We start from the raw sequence: 19,990 nt of genomic DNA on the forward strand, positions 1-19,990 counted from the left end.
GCAGGGAGACCTCACCTGAGTGAACCGTGGGCGGGAGCTGCAGGGGCTAAGCCTCCCGCCTGGGACAAGCTCATCTTCGTCCTGTCTGGGTTTCGAACCCGGAATGGGTGGCCGGGTGGAGCAGCAGTGCCTCTAGAGCGCAGCTGTGGTGCTGCCAGCTCCTGAGGGTCAGATTCCAAAGTCGACCTCTGCCGTCAAACCAGGCTGGCCAGGGCACCCGAGGATGGCGCCTGACCAAAGCCAGGGGCCTGGTTGTGTGCGGCTGATTGGATCTGGGGCCTGAGGAGGGTTGGGCCTGCCGCTGAGCGTGTGCTGGCTCTGGGCTGGCAGCACGGCCCCGGACAGGACCTTTCCCTGAGGTGAAGCCTGGTTGGCTGGTCCAGGAGGCCTGGGGCACAGGCCTGGCCAGGCCTAGAATGGCAGAAGGCCCTGGTGGTCCCCAAGTCCTGGGCCTTGGCCTGGGGAAGAAGTGCGTGTGGGCGCTGGCGGCCAACTGCCTGCATCGACTCCTTCCCAGCTCCTTTCTTTTAGCTGTGACCCGGGGCAGCCATCACTCGCTGCTTCCCTTCCTGACGTTTAATGGAATTAGGAGCAGTACAGATCCATAGATGAGGATCCAACGAGGAAGCCTGTTCCAGTGTCACTGCTGGGTAACAGGCCACCCAAGCCCGGGCGGGGAGGGGCTGCTCTCGAGATGTCTCACTTAGGTGCCTGCCTGGGTGTCCTCACAGCATGGGGTGGCAGGGTGCCGGGAGCAAATGGCCCAACAGGCCAAAACTGCAAGGCCTTTTTGTGAGTCAGTGTCACTGTGCCACCTGTGCCATGTTAGGTTGGTCTTGGCAGTCACCAAAACGTTCCTTAAATTCAAGGGGAGGGGACAGAGACCCCACCTCTCCATGGGAGGGGCGTCAAAGAATCTGCATGTTTACAGCTGTCCATCAAGAGAGGTAAGTGGAGTTCCTGTTGTGGCTCAGTGGTTCACAAACCCAACTAGGAACCGTGAGGTTGCAGGTTCGATCCCTGGCCTCACTCAGTGGGTTAAGGATCTGGCATTTCTGTGGCTCTGGTGTAGGCTGTCGGCTACAGCTCCAATTAGACTCCTAGCCTAGGAACCTCCATATGCTGTGAGTGTGGCCCTAAAAAGAGACACACACATAAAAAAGTAAGTGCTTCTGCTCTGCCTGGCATGGAGTAGATGAAGAATCAGAGTTGGTGACACTGTCACCCCCAAGAAGTGTCAGGCGCCATTCACGCCTCATCACTGGAGGATTCCCGAGGCACCAGCTCTACTCTATGCTAGGGACCTCCTAGGGTTTGAGGAGAACTCCATTTTAAACCACCCATCCCTCTCCCTTTACTCCTTAACCACTAGGGAGCTCAAAGGTGAAGCCATTATTATTATTATTATTATTTTATACTATAGGGAATAATGATCAGTTTTTTTTTTTTTTTTTTTTTTTTGTCTTTTTGTCTTTTCTGGGGCCACAGGCTAGGGGTCTAATCAGAACTGTAGCCGCCGGCCTACACCAGAGCTGCAGCAATGCTCCATCCGAGCCGCGTCTGCAACCTACACCACAGCTCACGGCAACGCCGGATCCCTAACCCACTGAGCAAGGGCAGGGATGGAACCTGAAACCTCATGGTTCCTAGTTGAATTCGTTAACCACTGCGCCACAACAGGAACTCCTGACGCCGTTATTCAAGTGCTGTAACTGCAGGATAGTCCTGAGATCCTTCAGACCTGGCACCGGGACCAGGGCACACTGTGGCCTCACAAGGCCCCCTTCCCAGCCCAGCCCTGGCCACTCCCTTGGGTTCAGTGAGTTCTGCAGATGTGCAGGATGTGAGCATCATGGTTCTTCCCAGGGGCCTCTATATGAGGCAAGAAGCGGTGCCGAGGTTGGAAACAGCTTAGGAGCAGGCGAAGGGAGGCCTCCCATCTCTGGGGATTGGCCTCATCTTTCCACCACCTCCTGCCTTGTAGCAATCAAGTTGAGAAAGAGCCTGAAAATCTTCGCCCCCAGAACCGTTCCCATGAGCCCTGGGTGCTCCAATCACTCCCCGTTTCCTGCTAGCACAGGGCCAGCCCCAATGATTAAGGCGCACTAAGTATGCTCCTTAATGCGCCTTCGCTCCCCCTCCACCCAGCACTTGGCCTCGCCTAAGTTCCAAGACACAGCCGCGGCAGGACAGAAGCAATGACACCAAATGTATAGGAAATATTTTTATTTCAAAAAGTTACATATTGAAGGCATCCTAAACCCTTCAACAGGATTCTGGACATGGAAGCCTACAGAACGGACAAATAAATACGCCCATCTGCCCCATCCTTAGGGGCTGGCACTGGGTATTGGACACTGCAGGGAGGGTGTCCTAGTCCATGAGTCTCTGAAGTCATATAAATATAGAATCTTTATAGCAGTAGATCAGCATTAAATATTAGTCACTGAATTTTCATAACTTAGCTTTTGCCACAGACTGAAAAAGTTGTGTCCATCCAACAGAACGCCTCTGCTGCTGGCCCAGCCTGTCCGTGCACAGACATGTGCGTGATGATGGGAGCCCAGAACCTGTGCCCACGAGGAGCGAGCAACCACCAAAGATGGGTCTGGGTGGTGGGGACCTTCGTCTTTCTAGAGCGTGAACCTCACCGGCCCCACCCAACTGACCACCAGCTGAGCAGCCGCCAGAGTGGGGCCTGGTGAAGGACCAACATACAAGGAAGAGCAGACAAAGGCCGGGGCCCAGGCTCTGGCCCTGGGCGCTGCCCAGAACCGCTGCAGCGGGCTACACAGGCTGGTTTAGATGAGGGAAACGTGAATGTCTGCAGCCCCCTTGGCCCAGCAAGAAAGTTCTGCCCGTAAGTCGGCATCTGCGGGAAATCCACGCCCTTGACCTGCAGGGAGGTGGGGCGCTCCAGTGACCAGGTGACCGCTCCACGCCCTGTCCTACCTCCTCGGGCCACCCAGGCCCTCTACAGACAGCCCAGCAAAGGCGCAGGGACTCATTCCCACGAGGGCCAGGCCCAGAGCTGTCCCCTGGGAGGCCCCCAGGTGACCTGTCACTGCAGGTAACACATCGCTCTGTGTGACAGGTCGCACTCACCACACAGGGGAGTCTGGGGCTGAGCTTGGTGACTGGTACATACATACTCAAGGCTCCATCAATCTCGTGCAGCCCTCGGGTGACGAGCCATCAGGCCTGCAAAGGCACCTGGGTTGGCCTCCCCAGGGAGGGGATAAGCTCTGGATGGGCTTGGCCTGCCAAGAGGGAACCTGGGCCAGAAAAAGGTCTCGGTTACCCCTGGGAAGTGAAGTGCAGGCTGTGGAGAGGGAGTGTCCAGGGCTGTGACCATCCTGGGGGGAGGGTGCCCAAGGGAGCAGAGGGCACAGCACCCACCTTGGCCAAGGTCTAAGGCAGTAAGTACCACCCCTCCCACGAGCCCTGCGTTCCCACCATGCCAGCCACACAGGGCATTCGGGAGTGGCCGGGTGAGCCATGACCCAAAGGGACCAGAAAGGCTAGCTGTGAGCTGAGGCTGCTCCAGTGAGGGTTCCAGAGCGAGACGCTGACCTGATAGTGATGATACCCACCAGGGCTCCTCTAGGGACACAGGAGGGAAGGCAGGGCCCCGCCCGGCAGCCCCAAAGGCCACAAGGCTTCTGGTCAATGAAAGGGTTTTAGGTGCCATTTATGCAGTGATGATGAGAACGTTTTTCTTCTTGGTGAGGACAAATGAACGTGTATCTAACGGGGGAAATGTAAACACCTCCCCCTTGGGAAGGGAAGGAGGACAAATTCAGGCAAAGGCTGCTTTGGGGACCTTGGGGGGACAAAACCACCAATATACTGAAACGCTCACACTCCTCAGAGAAAACCAGGGACACCGGTTATGGGGTCTCCGAGGAGCTCCTGCCACCTGCCCAGACAAGCTGGGCCTCCTAGGAGCTTAAGGCATCCCTCACCTGCAGAGAGCTTCAGAAGCGGCACTGGGGTAGAGGGAAACCCAAACTGAGTGTTCCCCGATGGCCTGGCCGTTAAGGACTCAGAGCGTCACTGCTGTGGCTCAGGTTTGATCCCTGGCACAGCCAAAAAACAAACAAACAAACAAAACTCAAACAAAGCAGATGCTGCTTCTAGCTGCCTCCCTGTCTTTGAAGGTAAGGCCAGTGATGTTTGAAACTTTGCAACCAACTACTGAGGCCGCCCTGCCCCAGGCTTCCTGGAGAAGCAGCAAAGGCCCTGCAGCTGCCTGCCTGGGCTGCAGCGACCAAGTCCCAGGGCCTCCCCCAGGGGAAAGCTACAACCCTGCACTTACAGGTTGCATCCTCTCCTGCGCTGGCCTGGGACGAAGGTCTCAGATGCCCCCAAGCCCGGGGGGGACACACCAGCACCTGCCTCAGCCCGGGTCCACCAGAGACAGAAAACACTCCATAGGTCCCTCTGGGCCCCCTTGAAGGCCACACCCCTGTCCAGACCCACGGCCTTGCGCCCCCACGTCTGAGCTCCCCCCGGGAGGTTCACCCTTGAGGGATGTTGTGGTGTGAGACCCCAGCGGGGGCGGGGGGCTGGCAGGCAGACCCTCTCCATTTGGGGAGCTGGCCTGCCAGGTGTCTAGGACTGGCTGTGGAGTTGGGGACCCCACCCCACTGCAGCCCTCCTCGATGCCCTGGGACAACAGGGCCTGGAGGAAGGCAGGGTGAGGCCAAGGCCACTCCCAGATTTCTGGAAGGACCCCTCCACTTCTGCTGGTACTCCAGAAGCGGCCCCCCTCTCCTGATAGGGGAGCAAGTAGGCACAGGTGGTGGCTGCAGGAGGGGCATGCGCTGCATGGGTAAGGTGACAGGGGACTTGCTGGAGCCAGAGACGTGCTGGCAGGGAGGCTGCTCTTCCTGGGCCAGGGGTGGGGCGTTCACGACGGGCTTGGGCCCCAGCAGCTGCGACTCAGGCTCTAAAGGCACAGAAACCTGCCGGGTGTCAGAGCCACTGGCTGGCCCGGTGGCCCCTGAACCCGCGCTGCACCCATTGAGCCCAACCTGTCCTTGTGCAGGAAGGAAACGGCTGCGGCCCCCAGAGGTGCCGGGTTACCTGCACTGAGGCCCTCCCCGGGCCAGGCCGGGGCTAGTGCAGCTCGGCGGGGTTCTGCGGTGGCCGGGGCCGGCCCACGTCCATGTCACTGCCGCCACCGTCCAGCTCAAAGCCGCGTCCTCCCAAGGGCGTCTGGGGCATGAACTGGCGGAAGATGCTGACGCTGCCGTGCCAGAAGGTGGGCTCCGGGAGCCGCCCCACCACGCTCCACGCCCGGGTCTCCGGGTCATAGGCCTCCACCACGTCGGAGAGTTCAAATGTATTGTCATAGCCTCCGGAGACGTAGAGCTTCCCTCCGAGGACGGCCAGGCTGCCCCCGACGTGCACCTGCCGGCAAGGGGGGCCGTGAGTGGAGGCTGGCTGCCAGGCAGCGGAAGGAGCCTGGGGCCCTCGGGAGGGGCGGCTCTGCCACCTCCTGGAAGCGATGCGGGAGCCGCCCTCCGCACACTCCAGGACGGGCCAAGGCCCTTCCAACACCACGGCTAGGAAGCGAGGTCTCTATGGTGGTCAGGGGGCCGCCGAGGTGGTCTCCCTTTGAGCAGCCATCGGCCCTGTCGGCAGGCCTGAGTGTCCTCCCATCCGAGAGATGGAAAACTGAGCCTCGCGTGGCCGCCAGAGGCAGAGCTGGGACTTGATCCCGAGCCTGGGCCCTGAACTGTGAGGCGAGATTACGCCATCTTTCCCCAAATCACTACCGAGTATGTGGAGCTCGTGATGGGGAGAAACTGTCGCATTTCCTAAAAGCGAGGATGCCAAGTAAGCTGTGACCCTGGAAACTGGGACACCTGCCATGCAGAGCTATCGCGACAGCAGGCCTGGAAATCTGGGTCTTTTTTTTTTTTTTTTGCTTTTTAGGGGCACACCTGCGGCAAATGGAAGTTCCCAGGCTCAGGGTTGAATCAGATTTGCTGCTGCCAGCCCACACCACAGCCACAGCCACGCGGGATCCAAGCCGCATCTGTGACCTACACCACAGCTCACAGCAATGCTGGATCCTTAACCCACTGAGCAAGGCGAGGGGTCGAACCCACATCCTCATGGATACTAGTCGGGTTCTTAACCTGCTGAGCCACAACAGGAACTCCAGGTGTAGAACTTTGAAGGAAGGTAGAAAATAAAGATGTGGGCAGGGGTGGAGGTCTACCTGGGACTAAGGAGACTGCCCGTGTGGCCAAATGCCACTGAGCCCTCCCAGCGCCATCACACTGTCACACTCAACACCCTCTTCTCAACAGGCAGAGCGAGGAGAGACCCTCATCAGGCAGCAGCAGTGTGAGTACACAGCAGGTGCTCAATAAATGCATCCCCAAGGACAATCCCCAAGATGTCCCTGTCTGACCTCACCCCACTGGGGTCCCCTCGTTCAGGCTGCTCCAGCCACACCAGGCTGAGGGCTTGCTATGAAGCACCAGGTATGCACCACCCCAGGGCCTTTGCACTTGCATCTCTTGGGGGAACACTTCCCCAGCAAGTGCCCTGGCTCACAGCAGGGACTCCATGAACACTCCTCCGAATGGATGAACCCACTAAGCTGTGTGACCCCGGCATCTCTGTTTCAGTGACACGCCCCCTCCGCCCCAAGTACAAGCTGAGGACAAGAGCTGCCCTCTGTGCAGTGAGGTAACACCAGGTAAGCGCCCTGCCCCCCAGGACGGTCTCCCAAATACTTAAGCGGACCCACTGGTTGCGAACCAGGAGAGCCCGGTCTCCCAAGGCTGGCACGCCTGCAGCTTTACCTGATTCATAGGCGGGATCTTATCCCACTCGTTCTTGGCGGGGTTATACACGTCCACCTCAGCCGAGTCGTCCCTGGGGCAGGGAGAGGGAAGAGCCGGTCAGAGTGAGTAGGACGCACCCGAGGTGAAGGCCTGGAGAGAGGGGGGTCCTCTCCTTTGGGGACCTCTGGGATGCTCCTGGGAGCTCCACTGGCTAGTGGGACCCTACCTCTGGTGCGCAGAGGCTGATTCCCAGCCCCTACATCTACCTGGCCTGGGATCTGAAGCCAGAACCCAGCCTTGCTCTGCAAACCCAAAGAGCAGGGCTCTCAAGCCCTCCCTGCAGTCCTGCACCAATGTGGCCGCCCCCTCGCCGTGGTCCCGCAGGCGAGCTTCAGATCTTCAACCTCACGCCCCCCCACCCCCGAATCTCCACTCACCCTTCTTTTTGCCTTTTTTTTTAAGTCTTTTGTCTTTTTAGGGTCGCACCCATGGCATATAGAGATTCCCAGGCTAGGGGTCCAATCGGAGCTGTAGCTGCCGGCCTGCACCACAGATCTGAGCCACACCTGCGACCTACACCACAGCTCACATCCACGCCGGATTGTTAACCCGCTGACCGAGGCCAGAGATCGAACCCACGTCCTCATGGATGCTAGTCAGGTTCATTAACCACTGAGCCACCACGGGAACTCCTTGACTCATCCTTCTGACGTGGACTTGTGTTTTCCACGGCTGACCAGCCCAGGCCAGGGCTCCCACCCCACCGCACACTCCCACGTGCCCTGGACCACTCCTCGGCCACGACCCCACTGCTGCTGCTGGCCGCCCCCCCGATCCCGTTCAGTGCTGTGTCCTGGGTGACCAGCAGGATGGCCACAGGCACAGGAATGAGGACACCACCCCCGTCCTTCCCTTTGGGCTCAGCATCCTTCAGTCCTGTTTGACACGCTCCTGACCCCTGCAGTAAAAGGCTCAAAGGCACCACCCTGAAAAGCAAAGACACAATCCCCCAAACAGCAGCAGTAACAGTATCGATGCTGACAGGTCAGGGGTCAGCAGGCGGGCCAGACGGGAAATACTTTAGGTCTTTAGAGCCGACGGCCTCTGCAGCAGGTCCCTGAGGCTGCCGCCGGGAACAAAAGCAGCCAGACGTATAAACACAGGGGCTGGCTGCCTGCCCACAAAGTCTTATTTGTGGACGCAAATTTGAATTTCACATAACTCTTCGCACATCATGAAATATTACTCTGGCTTTTATTTTATTTTTTTTTCCTGCAACCACTTCAGAATGTAGAAACCACTTGGTTGGTGGCCAGGGTGAGGATAATGAACCTGGGGATGCACTGGCTGCCCTTCCCCTAGAGAGAAGCTTCAGCCAGAAGGTGCCAGGCTGGAGGCGGCTCTCCGCCAGCCACTGCTTGCAGCCGGGGACAGCAGTGGCAGACCGGCTGAGCCCTCGCGCATCAGGGGGTGCCTCCCTGTTCCAGCACCTTCTGGACAGGAGCTACCCCAACAGGTGGCATTCTGAGCAGGGGAGTGGCTGAAGGGCCAAAGTGCATGAACAGGGTTGGCTCTGAGACAAACGGTCAAGGGCATGAGACCCAGGCACCCCCTGCGCTGCCCACACTCTCAGGCGAGGCCAGGCCCCCACGACTCACCTGGAGGACAAAGAGTCTGCCTTTCTTTCTTTTCTTTCTTTTTTGTCTTTTTAAGGCTGCACCTGCAGCATATGGAGGTTCCCAGGCTAGGGGTTGAATCTGAGCTGCAGCTGCTGGCCTACACCACAGCCACAGCAATGTGGGATCCCAGCCACATCTGCGACCTACATGGTAGCTCATGGCAATGCCAGATACTTAACCCACTGAGCAAGGCCAGGGATCAAACCCGCGTCCTCATGGATCCTAGTCAGGTTTGTTACCACTGAGCCACGACGGGAACTCCCTATTTATTTTTTTCTTTTGAAGGACGCACCTACGGCATATGGAAGTATCCCGCCTAGGGGTCCTCCAGGAACTTCAGCTGCCGTCCTACACCACAGCCGCAGCAATGCCAGATCCGAGCAGCATCTGTGACCTATGCTGCAGCTTGTCACTGGATCCTTAACCCAGCCGCATCCTCACAGAAACTCTGTCGAGTTCTTAACCTGCTGAACCACAATGGGAACTCCTACTTTTTTTTTTTTTTTAATGTTTTGTTTGTTATATTTAATACAGCACATTTTTTTGGCCACACCCACAGCATGCAGAAATTTCAGGGCCAGGGATTGAACCCGCACCACAGTGGCGACCTGAGCTGCTGCCGTGACAGCACTCCACTGTGCCACAAGGGAACTCCAGGGCTGCCTTTCTAGATGGCTCACTCTCTCGGTCAGGTTTGGTGCTTGGAGCGGGGGTGGACACGAGCAGAGCTGAACCCACCTCCCCTGGCCACCCCGTGGCTCAAGAGAACCTGTACAGAGTCTAACAGTGGGTCTGGGAGGAACCCGGCCATTTGCATGAGGGGTGCTTTAGCAGCTGACCAGCAACACCGACCAGGAGGAGGAAGGCCAGGGCCCTTCCCTCCACGGAGGCAGAAGCACAGTCCTGGGCACGTCTCGCAGGGTGGCAGGTGGGGAGGATGTTCTCAAAGGCGTCCAGCCTGGAAGTAGCAGGAGGGGCCGAAGCCAAGGCTCTGGCAGTCTCCGAAGTTGTATTTATAGCCGTCGCCACCCCCTCTTTGAAGACATTACCACGACTTGGGGGAGGGAGAGCTGGGCGAAGAGTCAGATGATGCTTTATAACCGGATCGGGAGCTGGCTGGGATTCTGGGTCTTTCTCGGAGCAGACCTTGGCTTCCTGGGACATGGTGAGGCCTGGCCCCTTGGCCACTTGCGTGACAAGCAACACCACCTCTGTTCCAAATATGTTCTCCCAGAAAGCCTGAGCGGGAGCCTCGAGTCAGGGGAGAGGCCGACAAGGGCCAGCTCAGCTCGGATGGCAAGAGGGGGGTGGGCCGAGAAGCACTCTGTCCTTGTCCCTGAGGTTCCCAATTCAAAGCCTCAGATGGGGAGTTCCCATGTGGCTCAGCAGGTGGAGGATCTGGCACTGTCATTGCAGTGGCCAGGGTCGCTGCTGTAATGCAGGTTCGATCCCTGGTCCGAGAACCTCCCCATGCCACCAGTGTGCCCCCTCTCCCAAAAAAAGGCTCAGGTAGAAAGGGGACAGAGGGGGATGGCTGCTCACGCCTTACCCTTCCCACCAGGTCCCATAGCTTCAGGCAGGCTCTGGGCCAGGGAGGGGAGCAGCAGAAAAACACACCCACCAGCATGTGTGTATGTGCACACACACGCACACACGCAGAGGCCATGAGCAGCAGGCAGGGGCTCCTAGCTCCCTGGATGCCCCCGGGCCCATCAGGAGGGGACATTTGGTTGGGACACGTCATCAAGATCCACAGACGTCTGGTGTCCCATCAGCTGCCCATCCATCCCCGCTGCCCACTTCCGAGCCTGGCCCAGCGAGGCCATGATGTGGTGACAGCCCATGGCACCAGGGTTGGATGGCCTCGGTTCTAACCCTGTGCCACCACTTAAAGCCTGTGGTTGCGAACAAGTCCCTTATCACCCCTTTTAGCCTGTGCTTCGCCACCTGTGGAATGGGGACCAGCGTGGTGCCCATCTCACGGGGATCAGCCACGAAAATGCCCGCAAAGCAGGCAGTCCTCGGCCCCCCATCAGGGACCCCAACAGGCCCGGCAGAAAGGGATTAGACAGAACCCACGGGAACGCGCTGAAGGTGAAAAGTGCTGCTTTCCGCAGGGGGCACGGGGTGATCCCTCCACCTGCCAGGGAGGAAAAGGTCCCTCTACCAAGACCGCCCCCGCCCCCGCAACCAACAACTCAGATGTCCAGAATGTTCTCCTCTGGTCTTAAAGCTTCAAAGTCCCTCTCTGGTGGGACAGGTTCCTTTCAGTAAACGCCACGTGAGACCGACCAGAGCTTTCAGTGGGACCTCCCAGGTGAAGTCCTGCTAGAGACACAACTGATTGGGCATCTATGACTCTCAAAAACTTCTCTGAAAAGACCCGGCTCCCTTGGGCCCCCTGAGACACATAGGGTCCCCAGAGGCCCCGGAAACCGCTCTAAGACATGGGGGCAGAACAAAGGCTGCAGGTCAGAAGGACCCCGCCTCAGAGCCCCCCCTGTGGCCTCAGCTTCCTCACCTGTGAAATGGGGAGACCAGGGGTGCTGTGCTCAGCACAAGGCCTGGTAAAAAGATCACGCGCTGGAGTTCCTGTCGTGACGCAGCGGAAACGAATCTGACTAGGAATCATGAAGTTGCGGGTTCGATCCCTGGCCTCGATCAGTGGGTTAAGGATCTGGTGCTGCCATGAACTGTGGTGTAGGTCACAGATTCGGTTCGGTTCTGGTGTTGCTGTGGCTGTGGCGTAGGCCGGTGGCTACAGCTTCCATTAGATCCCTAGCCTGGGAACCTCCGTAGGCCGCAGGTGCAGCCCTAAAAAACTAAAAAATAAAATAAAATAAAATACAAAATAAATCACACATCAGCCTCAGCCCCTGGAGACTCACCTGATGAAGTACATGAGTCCGTTCAGAGTGACCGTCTTGGGGGCAAAGGACCAGGGCGGGAGCTGGCCGCAGTCCACCAGCGACCACAGGTCCGTGTCCGGGTGGTAACACTGCATGACCATGGTCTCCTTGCCGGCCAGGGAGCCGATGGCGTAGAGGCGGCCGCGGCAGGCCGTGGTCGAACAGTTGTCCATGGGGTAGGTCATGGGCTGCAGGGCCTCCCAGGAGTCGGTGGTGTGGTCGTAGCGCTCCGTGCTGTCGGCAGCCACCACGTACAGCAGCCCGTCCAGCACGGAGGAGCTGTGGTACTCCCGGGCCTTCAGCATGGGTGCCACCTCCGTCCACTCGTTCACGCTCGAGTTGTACCTCCACACGCAGTCGTAGAGCCGGGAGCCATCGGAACCACCTGTGGGGGTGCACAACGGGCAGACAGTCAGCCTGTGCCCACCCGGGGCGAGTCACGCCCTAGTGACTCCCTGAACTTCCAAGAGGGCATCTCCTGGGGGAGGAATGCAATGCACCCCCCCCGTCCCCCGCCTCCATGTAAACACACATCGGGAGTTGCCTGGTGGCCTCGTGGTTAGGACTCAGCGCTTTCACTGTGCCACCACTTAAAGCCTGTGGTGATGAACAAGTCTCCATCCCTGGTCTGGAGACTGAGATCACACATCAGGCCACTGCATGTCGTGGCCAAAACCAAACCAAACCAAAGCACACATCCTCTCTCCCCGAGGCCCAGGCCAGGGGCTCCATGCTAGGGCTCAGACAATGACGCTGACCACAGTCCAGGAGGATGGTCGAGCCTCAGGCCACAAAAAACACACCACCCAAATCTCTGTGGGCTGAGCCAAGGCCCAGGGGCCGCAATTCTAAGTAAACAGCAACCTCAGTCTGGACCCCCACACCCGGTCAAACACCTCAACAGGACTGGGGCATCAAATCTTAGAACCCACGCTCCCAGGAAGCCACAAAGCATAGGGGAGGGTGCCCGGGGACTTGCTCACCAAATTCTAGGCTTCCTGTGCATCTTCTAACCAGAGCTGTGCCAGGATGAGGGGAGAGGAAATCTAACGCGTCGCAGGCAAGAACCTAAACCAGAAAGTGATGCGACGAGTGGACTTTTGGGCTTGTGTTTCTTCCTTTCCTTTTTTTTTAGAGCTGGACCTGGGGCATATGAAACTTATCAGGCTAGGGGCCAAATCAGTTACAGCTGCCAGCCTGCACCACAGCCACAGCAATGCCCGATCCGAGCTGCGCCTGGGACCTACTCCACAGCTTGAGGCAACGCTGGATCTTTAACCCACTGAATGAGGCCAGGGATCTAACCTACATCCTCATGGAGACAAGGTGGGTTCTTAACCCCCTGAGCCACAACAGGAACTCCAGAGCTTGTATTTCCTTATGTGCAGGGGTTTTTTTTTCTTTGCTTTTTCTTTTCTTTTCCTTCCTTTTCTAGGGCCACACTCGTGGTACACAGAGGTTCCCAGGCTAGGGGTTGAATCGGAGCTGTAGCCACCAGCCTATGCCAGAGCCACAGCAACGCGGGATCCAAGCCACATCTGCAACCTACACCACAGCTCACCACAATGCCGGATCCTCAACCCACTGAGCAAGGCCAGGGATCGAACCCGCAACCTCATGGTTCCTAGTTGGATTCGTTAACCACTGCACCACGACGGGAACTCCTGCTTTTTCTTTTTTAAGACCACACCTTCGGCATATGGAAGTTCCTGAGCTAAGGGTCAAATCAGAGTTGCAGCTGCTGGCCTACACCACAGCCACAGCAGGGCCAGATCCGAGCTGCATTTGTGACCCACGACACAGCTTGTGGCAACGCCATATCCTTAACCGAGTGAGGCCAGGGATGGAACCCACATCCTCATGGATCCTAGTCAGGTTCATAACCCGCTGAGGCACAACGGGAACTCCGATTTATGTGCAAGTTACTGACATGTTTGGTTTGGAAAAACTCATCAAGCTGGACAAGTACGATGTATACTTTTCTGACTATATTTCAAAAAGGAGCTAAAAACCAGCCAACCCACCAAACAAACCCCAGCAGTGCTGGCTGTAACCATCCATTAAACCATCGATTAAACTAGGACGTTTGAATTCCCAGTGTAAAGGAACCCCAAGACCCTGGGGGTTGTGTTCCCCCCTGCCCCATGGCCGAGGCCACAGGACAGAGCCAAGCAGGCTGACATTCTATCTGGCTCACTGCCCTAGGCTTTTAGAAACAGGACAAAGTCCTTGGTAAGTCCTTTCTGCCTGCTTCTTCCTTCTAAAGGAAAACTGCGGCAAAGGCAGCTGAAGCCACTTTGTCGCCCCCATGAAATTCCCTACAGGCAGCTGTAGGGAAGGACCCAGCCACCTGTCTTAAACCCAAAGGATTAGTTGCTCAGCTGAGACATTTATGGAAGGGTGTGCGAAGCCGGGGCGAGTTGGACCAGTTCTGGGAGTTCACAGGCCAGACCTCTGTGGTGATGGGTGGGGGAGGTGGGGGGGAGGCAGGCAGGAAGGTTCCCAAACACAGGGCCCACCTGAGATGAAAGGGACTGATTCTAGCAGATTCCCGCAGAGGCTGGACCTGGAGCTGGGGGCCAAGGAAGCTGTGGCCGCAGAGCCAAGCCAGTCCTTAGGCGGGGACGCGCCCCACCCGTCAGCTCAGAGCCCCACAGAGTACCAGCGTGCGTCCGGGAGGTGGTTTTCTCCTGAATGTGCCAGGCTGGACAAGGCCTTGTGATGGCCCAGCCAGCGTCTCCCTGCCTGATCCAGCCCCAGCCCCGCAGGCCCTGAGTCGGGATCTTTCCTTATATAGCCGTCCCACAGACCGCCCCTCCTCGGCCCACGCGAGGCGGTGGCCTCCTGTTTGAACCGGGATTCATCTTTTACAAAAAATGCGGGCGATGCCCAGGACTGGGGCGGGCTGGGACCCGCCCAGCATGACTCGGCACAGTTTTGGGGTTTGGGCCAAGTTAACTGGAAGAAAACCTCTTAGCATGTGACTCTGTTTACAGTCGCTGAGCAGGCAGCAGCCTAAACACCACGTGACCCGCTGCACTGGGCCTAGGTGCAGGGCCGAGGGAATGCTGTCACTGGTGACTAAGTGAGGGTGTCAGGAGGCCTGTGCTGCTCAGACGTGAGGGAGAAATGCCGAAGGGGGAGAGGGGATGTGTCACAGGGCGTCAGTCCCTGGCCTGTCCCCGGATTCCCTAGGGAGCAAAAGAAAGCACTCATTGTGCAGCGTGACTGCTCCTGTAGCTTCCAACCAAATGGGGGCACCTCCCCACAAGAGGGAGGCTCTCCAGGCAGGCCCTGCGGGTGGGGAGGACCCACAAACAGCAGCTTGTCCTAACTCACACAAGGGGTTCTTCTTCTCTGTCTTAAGTATCACCCTGGAATCGCACCCGCGTGCCAGCCTGGGGGTGGAGGAGGGGAAGGGAAGCGGCTGCTTGAGCCCAGGTGCGGGGCCGGGATTCCAGGGGCTGTGGGTTCTCCTGCAGGTGGATGTGGTTCCCCAGGTGCGCCGGGTGTCCGGCCAGCCCAGGGGGTCCTGCTGACCATCCCCCGGCCCACTCACCCGTCACGTAGATGTCGTTGCCCAGTGCCACGATGCTGTAGCCCCCGCCCAGGTGGTCGGGGAACTCGGCCAGGTAGCGCCACTGGCCCGTCTGCGGGTTGTAGCAGTCGACGGTGACCAGCTCGTCGCAGTCTTGGTCGCAGCCGCCCACGAGCACGAGGATCTCGGCGAGGCCGGTGGAGGGGCGCGGGCGCATCCTGGGGCAGGGCCCGCGGTCGTGGCGGTCGTAGCGCGCCGCCTGGAAGTCGCGCGCCTCGCGCAGCAGGCGCAGGCAGGGCGGGCAACGGGCCACCAGCGGCTCGGCCTCGACGTGAGCCAGCAGGTAGAAGCGGCGCACGAAGGGCAGGCGCACGGCCTCGAGCAGCTGGGGCCAGTGCACCGCGCGGCGCGGCGGGTCGGCGCGCACCCAGCGCAGGGCCAGCTGGTAGGCGGCCTCCTCCTTGGGCACGCACAGCCCGTCGTCGCGCAGGTAGCGCAGCAGCCGCGCCAGCGGCAGCCGCTCCAGCTGCTCGGCGCCCAGCTCGCCCACGTGGCGCAGGATGAAGCGCTGCGCCGCGCTCGCCAGCCCCGCGCAGCTGAAGGCCTCGGCGAAGTCCTGCATGTCCAGGCAGTTGGCCAGGTCGAGCTGCTGTTGCAGGAAGGCGCCGCACGCCTCCTTCACGGCCGGGAACTGCAGCAGGTCGGCGGCGCGCAGCAGCGGCTCGGCGTTGTCGCCGCTCACAGCCACGCGGCCCGTGTAGCTGAAGTCGAGCAGCAGCTGTAGCATGTCGGGCGGCACGCCGTGCAGGCGCACCCGTTCAGCGCGGCTCTCGCGCAGCTGCCCCGCGAACATGGCGCGGAAGTAGGGGCTGGCGGCCGCCAGCACGGCGCGGTGCGCGGGGAAGTCGCGCCCGCCCGCCGCCTCCAGGGTCACGTCCAGGAACTTGCGCTCCGCGCGGAGCTGGCTCAGGCCGCGAAGCAGGCTCAGCGCGTGCGCGGGGTCCGAGAAGGGCAGCACGGCCAGGGGAGCCGGCCGCTCCATGGCGCCTTCACGGGGGGAGCGGGGCCGCTGCGCGCGCTGCTCGGGAAGGCCGCGGCCGGGGCCAGCGGGAGAGACGCTGGACGCTGGACGCCGCCGCTATAAATACTGCCGGGCGCCTCGGCCTCCGGGGAGGGGGCCGGGTCGGGCGGGGGCGGGGCGCCGACGGCACCGCCCAATTAACCCCTGCGAGCCTGGCACCGCCTCCCGCCCCGCGCGCTGCGGAGCGCGCTGCCTCGCCTCCCCTCGCGCGCTCCCGCCCGCATACTCCAGGCTGAGTCACCGCCGCCCGCGCCGCCTCCCCTCTCCGCCCTTCCGGGGCTTCCTGCAAGCCTCCCGCCGACGCCTGAGCCAGGGACACCGAGTGACAAGTGTCCTCTCCTAGGGGCGGCTGTGCGCTGGATCCGGGGCCTCCAGGGCCTGCCATCACCCACCCACAAAGCCCCTCGCCGGGAAGCGAAGGCACCCATTTCGCGCCAGACTTCCCAACCGCCCCAGGGCGACTGGGGACAATGACTTTTTTTTTTTTTTGGATTCCACTAGTTCCAAGCGTTGCTAGTTAACCCTATCTCAGGACAGGTTTCAAACGACAGAATTTTTTTCACTTCGGGACCAAAAGCATAAATAAGTGTGAGGTTTTTAGGGGACGCTTTTTCCTTGGCGCGTCAGCGACATGGGACCAGATGCCAGGAATCTGCCTCGCTATGTTCCTGCAGGAGGTTCGAACTTGACCGACTGGGTCATTAAGTTCCGTCAGCACGCAAGGCGCGCAGTTTTCGTTTCCGACTTGTAGCGACTCTTTGAGTCTCCTGAGCTGCCCTCTGAAGGGGGTCAGGCCTGCTCTGGCTGCATTATGTCACGCTGGCCTCCTGGTCGGGAAATGGAAGTGGGGAAGGCAGAAAACAGTGTAGGAAAAACCCATGAAAATTCGTAAGAGTATAAAAATTCAACACAAAGCTGAAGCACCAGAAAATAATTCTGGGGAAAAACAGCACTTTGTCCTATTTCATGAGAGGGGCACTGGGTTCAGGGGTGGGGGCGGGGCGGGGCGGGGGTGGGGTGGGGCACAGGGCCTCAGCTCAAGGTCAAACAGAGGACTACCTTAAAAACCAGGGAATATTGGAGGTCCCCTTGTGGCTCAGTGGGATAGGAGCCAGACTAGTATCCAAGAGGACACGGGTTCAATCCCTGGCCTCACTCAGTGGGTTAAGGACCAGCATTACCTTGAGCTGTGGTGTGGGTGGCAGACGTGGCTGGGATCTGGCATTGCTGTGACTGTGGTGTAGCCTGGCAACTGCAGCTTTGATTTGACCCCTAGCCTGGGAACTTCCATATGCCTTGGGTAGAGCCCTTAAAAAAAAAAAAAAAGCAAAAAACCCCCCACTAAAACCACCCCCCAAAAAACAGAGGATATGGCTGCTCAGATATGTCACAGTCACTTGCGGGTGAAGAAAGAAATCTTCCTTACTCTGGTTCCAATATATACAAAACCCGGGCTGTGTTTTCAATGAAACCATATGAAAAAATTCTCTCACTTGAAAGCCATTATTTTCTTTAGTTTAATGTATGTTTTGCTCAATTTCAGAAAAGACCCTTATTCCAGGAGTGTCTGATGTGGCTTCATGGACTCTGTGGTGTCTCTGTAACGCTGGGATACAGGTTGGATCCCTGGCCGGGCACCGTGGGTTAAGGATCTGATCCAGAGCCCTGGAACTCCATCAACCACAGAGCAGCCAAAAAAGAAAAAAAGAAAACCCTTGTCGCACTTGTTTTGCAGATGAAGCCTGGGTTTCTGTTATACGATAGCCCCCACCCTTGCCCTGTAAGCCCGGCAAAGACATTCCTGATGGAAGCCTCACTCTGCTCACACCCACGTGTGTCCCAGGGCAGACGGGCACCCCGGGAGTTGCTGTCATTTCTTGGTTCCAGCTCAGTCAGCACAGCCTTTGGAGAAGACATGTTTTTATTCCACCTCTGAAAGGAGAAAGGTAGACCTTCTCTTCTGCTCACGAGTCTCTCATCATCTTGCCTCAAGAGGAATCTGGGTCTAAATTGCAGCACGGGACGCACAGCTCAAAGTCGGAGACATTCAGGTACCCAGGCGGGCTGCCTCTTGCCCATAGATGGACTGTTCACACAGCTATTAATGGCAGCGGCAGCATTCCTGGGCCCAGGAGCCGGGCCAATAAGCTTCCTAGCTCAGGCTTTGTGACAAGAAAGTCTGAGGAGCCAGGAAGTGGGATTTTGTAGGGAAAAGTACTACAGTGCCTCTAGGTCAGAACTCAGCCACCTGGCTTGAAGCAGATCTTTATTTAAATCACTGACGTTTCTAGAGGTAAGGACCAGAGTTCAGTTTTCTGTATTCCTAACAACAGGGGCATTTGACTCATGTTCAGCCTCCCTCTGAAGAATGATGATGTGGATATCTACTGAAATGGAAAGATGTAAAAAAAAAAAGAAAAAAAAGATGTTCATGTCACAATATCTAGAAAAAAATCTCATTAGTCATAGTAAACCCAGTTTGCTATACGTGTTCATATGCCTACCAAAAAAATAGTGCAGATAACATTTTCTCTAGGTGGCTAGGTTTGCTTCCTGTCTTTCTCGATTAAACATATAAAATCTGTGTATTAAAGTAATATTAAAAGTTCACTATAAAATTGAAAATTCAGCTATTGAGAAAAAAGTATATTATGAATATCCTAAACCTCACAGATAAAATCCGTGTATTAAAGAAACACTAAAAGTTCACCATAAAATTAAAAATTCAGCTATTGAGAAAAAAGTATATTATGAATATCCTAGACCTCACAGAAGAGCATTTGCAGCCATGTGTATCTAAGTCAATAAAGGAATGTGGTGATAAGAGAAAGGAACAGATTTATTTATCAGCCGTGTTTGGAATTTTGAATAACCTGCTAACCCAAGCATGCTATTGAGTTGCTTTTTTTTTTTTTGCTCATTAATCTCATGAGTTCAAAAGGGGGATGTGAGAAATTCATTCAGTGCACATGACGTGGTGGATGCAGTCAGCACACTGTATTAACTAAGGGAATTTAAATTTCTCAGATGTCCAACACTGGCCTGGTGGAAACACCAGTGTTTGGTGAGGAAGGTGTTAACTCTAGCCCACAAAGAACGGTTTGTGGGCAAATGTATTTTTACTTTATTTTTTTTTTTAGTGGGGGGAGGCAAAACCACATATGGAGGTTCCCAGACTAGGGGTTAAATCGGAGCTACAGCTGCCGGCCTACACCAGAGCCACAGCAACACAGGATCCCAGCAGCGTCTTCCACCTACACCACAGCTCAAGGCAATGCCTGGTCCCTGACCCACTGAGTGAGGCCAGGGATGGAAGCCACGTCCTCATGGATCCTAGTCGGATTTGTTTCCACTGTGCCAAACAGGGATCCCCTGGAAAATTTATTTAAAGACAAAACTTGAGCCTTGAAAGTTGTTGTTTTGTGTGTGTGTGTGTGTGTCTTTTTTAGGGCCGTACCTGGGGCATATGGATGCTAGTCAGATTTGTTACCGCTGAGCCACGACGGGACTTCCTAGCCTTGAAAGTTTTAGAAGCATATATCTTCTAAGATCATGAAATGGTCCTTCTGCAAGTAACTCTGTAATAATGTAACTTAATGTGATTTAACAAATAGTGGGGAGTTCCCTTCGTGGCTCTGCGGTTAATGAACTGGACTAGGATCCATGATGATGCAGGTTTGATCCCTAGCCTCGCTCAGTGGGTTAAGAATTCAGCGTTGCCGTGAGCTGTAGTGTAGGTGTCAGATGCTGCTCGGATCCCATGTTGCTTTGGCCGTGGCTGTGGCCGGCAGCTACAGCTCTGATTCAACCCCTAGCCTGGGAATCTCCATATGCTGCAGATGCGGCCCTAAAAAGCAAAAACAACAACAACAAAACAGGTGCTATCATTAAAAAAATGAAAACCTTAATTTTGATATTTGGATTCTAATAGTAGGCAGGCAGGCCAAGAGGTAACCAAGATAATTTCAAAAACTGCT

General features: G+C 57.1%; 1 protein-coding gene across 1 annotated transcript; it reads right to left on the reverse strand.

The window, feature by feature from the left end:
- Positions 1-2,211: 2,211 nt before the first annotated feature.
- On the reverse strand, positions 2,212-16,049 carry KLHL21 (kelch like family member 21). The gene is made up of 4 exons (XM_005656009.4): positions 14,954-16,049; positions 11,374-11,779; positions 6,825-6,897; positions 2,212-5,415 (listed from the first exon to the last, which is right to left on the reverse strand). The coding sequence occupies exons 1-4, from the start codon at positions 15,972-15,974 to the stop codon at positions 5,122-5,124; spliced, it is 1,794 nt and encodes a 597-aa protein (XP_005656066.2). The 5' UTR covers positions 15,975-16,049; the 3' UTR covers positions 2,212-5,121.
- Positions 16,050-19,990: the final 3,941 nt, after the last annotated feature.

The sequence above is a fragment of the Sus scrofa genome, chromosome 6 (genome assembly GCF_054392235.1).
Source record: "Sus scrofa isolate SSC_HxYL_T2T_F1_AM1 chromosome 6, Sscrofa_HxYL_maternal_Yorkshire_Landrace_v2.0, whole genome shotgun sequence".
Classification (NCBI taxonomy): Eukaryota; Metazoa; Chordata; class Mammalia; order Artiodactyla; family Suidae; genus Sus; species Sus scrofa.